At 35.5% G+C, this 3,558-nt stretch overlaps 2 protein-coding genes across 3 annotated transcripts in view; one reads left to right on the top strand and one right to left on the bottom strand.

The window, feature by feature from the left end:
• LOC118737216 (cystinosin homolog) overlaps positions 1–3,558 on the bottom strand; it is a gene marked incomplete at its 3' end in the record, with an annotated part of 59,194 nt that extends 55,636 nt beyond the window's left edge. The window contains 2 exon segments of the mRNA XM_036467585.1: positions 3,203–3,333; positions 3,488–3,558.
• Positions 100–770, top strand: LOC118737217. 2 transcript variants are annotated; one of them, XR_004992796.1, is made up of 2 exons: positions 100–390; positions 490–770. XR_004992796.1 is itself a non-coding variant. In XM_036467586.1 (2 exons), the coding sequence occupies exons 1-2, from the start codon at positions 205–207 to the stop codon at positions 629–631; spliced, it is 324 nt and encodes a 107-aa protein (XP_036323479.1). In that variant the 5' UTR covers positions 100–204; the 3' UTR covers positions 632–770. The 2 variants fall into 2 exon arrangements, 1 of the variants encoding a protein (XP_036323479.1); XM_036467586.1 differs by having other exon boundaries at positions 100–386.

Genomic DNA, 3,558 nt, shown 5'->3' with positions numbered 1-3,558 from the left:
ATTTTAATTTCAAGTAATGTTTCAAATGAATTGCTTCGAATTATATTGATATGGACCTATTTAGTTATTATTTTTTTGTTTTATGGAATTTAGCTTTTTTCTAGTGGGTTTGTATAAAAATCTGGATTTTTTTGCACGAAAGCAGTTGGCAGCACTGGCTGGAACTCACATTATTACATACACACATACAAATGTATTAAACATATGAATTTAAATTTCATGCTTTTGAGAGTAATTATCCACTGTTACGCTCTTCGAAAAACGTTTAAGCGCATTGTTTTATCCGATCTCGATGGTAATATCACGGTCCCCAACCCTCGGGAGCCCTCCTATTCGAGGGTAATTTGGGAATGCGCAGACTCTTTCGAGGAATTCGATTTGTGTATGTATGTAAGTAAATTTTTAAAGTTTTCAATTATACATACATACATATGTGTATGTATGTACAATGCATTAAATAATTGTATTTAAGTACTTATTGACTTACAGGTGTAGAGGGGAAAAAACACCAGACGCGGTATTGGCTGAAATTTGTTGGTGGTTAAAGGATATGTTCCAAGAGCAGTACGAAGAAGGCAATAGTGACGATGATTTCAAAACACCAACATCAAAAAAACGTCGCACAAACTGATTTAATGTTAATTATAGTATTTTGTTAAAAAGTAGTAGTAGTAAATTCCTTCGATTTACGCTTATACTTTAATACGTAGGAGGTTACCACCGTTGGTGACCCCTGTAATAATGAAAAATAAATTTTTTGGACTTACTTCACATCGTAAAAATCGCGTGTTAGTTTGTTCACTGCATTGGCTCCATTCCAACTTTGCGTACATATGTTTCACTCGACTGTGGGAGTTTTTCACCATCGATGAGCGTAGTAAAGTTTCTGAAGAACATTTTAGCCCTCTAACTACCTTTTTAAATAAAATTTTATGAAACAACAAGTCCCATGCAGATGAGAGTTAAGAGGTTAAAATGGTCTACGAAAAAATGTCTCATTAAATTGTGCTAAAGGTCCCTAAAGACAGGCATTATGTTTGAAGTCGATTTATGTATATACATATAATATTTCAATTAATATAATTGCATTTTTTACCGAAATATTGAAATTCCACTGTAAAAAATTGTGATGAGATGCAGATTTGACTACCACGTATGGTTACTAACAGGGGCGAACGCAGGTGGGGGTTTTGGGGGTTCAAACATCGCCCCCTCCAAAATGTCTGCGGAAAATTTTAAGAATTTTCTTTTTATTTAGTTAGTTGCGTAAACCAAGACTCTACTAGTTTTATTTCCGTAAAAGCGTAACCGGACTAAACATTAATGTTTATAGATAACTCATACGCCATGGTATATGAACGATATAGTTTTCTCCAGCACGCCCGCGCGCCCGCTCTCTCGGAAATGTCGTTTCAGGAACTACATTAATTGAAATGGTCCAGAGGTGAGGACCTTAGTGCATCTGATTCCACCGTAAGAGTACATTTCCACCAAACCTTAACCACAGTTAATGCCTATTGGAAATAAGAGAAATTACTTTTTTGTCTGCTTAAGATATAGATTATATTCGATTAATAATGTCCACAATTTAGCTTTCCCTGTTTCCATATTTGATATTGCCATATTTTTTTGCGTTTTCTACTTTTAATTATAAAGGGCAAGGAAAAGCGATTTTGCCTGATAATATGCAAGTTTTGAACGTTCTGTATTTACGCGCATTCATAAGACGTAGCTGCATGATTCAATAATACAAGGTTCGATAAATTGACAGTTGTCTCTCTCGCACCGCTCCCTTAGCAGTGGCACCGTGTTGCTTCTTTGCAAATTTACATGGAAACAGTGTAGCTTTGGTGTGAAATAAAAGTATAAGCTTTTGTGCAATATGTTTATTTGTATATGCATATGAAGCATATTTAACTGATGAAAACATAAGCATTGGATGTTTATATCAATCTCATAGTAGTCTTATTTTAATTTTGAGTCATTTTGCAGTTTTTATACAGCTAAATAGCATATAAATTACGTAATTAACGTAGATTTATAAATATTACGTTCAACATTTCGTTTAAAATGCCAGATTTCCTGCAAATACTTTAGAATTTACAAAAGGAATTTCACTACTAATTGCCTACTTTGCGTACTTTTCTACTACCATTTTCGCAACAAGGGATTGCATTCTTGCCCTTTCTCTGTCCTTCGCAAATGCAACCTTTTGTAAGGGAGTGTCAAACCGCAGCTGTCAATAATTATCTAACCTTGTATTATTGAATCATGATCTAACCTTGTATTATTGAATCATGACGTAGCTGTTGCCTAACCGTTGGCTATTTGCCTTAGAAACGCACAGTCGAGTCGTTCCGCTTACTCCAACAGTTGGCAACATTCCGCCATTTTATCCATCGCAAAATTGTTTTGCTACCAGAACTCTACGTGTTGGGCTTAGCATGAACAGCTGATCGCACAGACTTACGCCGTTTATTTTAAATTTAACGCCGCTTTTTCAGGAGGCAGTTGCAAACAAATTTACTATATTTTATATTACTGATGTTATGAAGTAACTAAAAAATTTTATAATAATACTACGTTTCTAAATATATATTTTTTAAGATGTTAGCTTTATAATTAAACACTTTTTAATTCATTGTAACATTGAAAGATTTTTTCAACACAGCGGCAGCTCAGCGTTGAATTTGAAACATTATCGGCGCAACTATCTCTATTTATTGCAACTTCATTTGTTTACATTTATCAGCTGTTCATTTGACAGCATACTCATTAAGCCCCGATTCTAAGACGTAATTGTTGGGCCATATGCCGAATTATCTGGCTGCAACAAAGGTGACGATTGCTGGCGACGCATACGGTCTATCTGTTCAATATTGACTTGTTTATATGTAGTTGCTGTTGTTACTATTGCTGTTGTTGCTAGCTGTAGTATGACCGTGACCATTACAACTAACATCCAGATTATTGCTCGAATAAAAATGGGGATGTAGTGTGGTTGATTCTGCTACAGTTGCTGGTGCGTAAAACCCGGTAACGGCATAATGTTTTTGATGGGTCTGTGATACCGATCGCATAGTTGCTGTTGTAGGTGGCAATTGAGATTGTTCTCATCTTGCATGGTAGTGATCCGGTTGCGAATGGTTGCTGTGCATCGTTGAGACTATTTCAGGCGGTGTTTCCTTTTTCACATACTTACCAACCACGCCTTCCTTGTGAGCGGTTGCCTTTCCTTTGCTGCGTCGCAACAACATCGTCGGTTAACGATTGCATAGCAGAATTAAGTAGTTCATTCAATCTACAACGCCATCCATAAATAGCTACTGGAAACTGAAATAATCATATTGAAATTTATAAGTTCACTCTTCGCAATGCAAATACAAAAATTTAGTATTTCGAGTTTTTTGGTTAGAGTCAGTTAGTTCCTGTGCGTTCTTTAATCTCAGTTTGAATGAATGAAAAGGAATTTCACTGCAAAACCTACTAAATAATAACACAGCAAATAAACAAAGGACTTCTATAGCCGTGTAGAAATAAACAACCGCAACATATTTA

The sequence above is a fragment of the Rhagoletis pomonella genome, unplaced genomic scaffold, assembly GCF_013731165.1.
Source record: "Rhagoletis pomonella isolate Grant_MI unplaced genomic scaffold, Rhpom_1.0 Rhpom_scaffold_00004, whole genome shotgun sequence".
Lineage (NCBI taxonomy): Eukaryota > Metazoa > Arthropoda > Insecta > Diptera > Tephritidae > Rhagoletis > Rhagoletis pomonella.
This window is presented reverse-complemented; position numbering and strand designations above follow the sequence as displayed.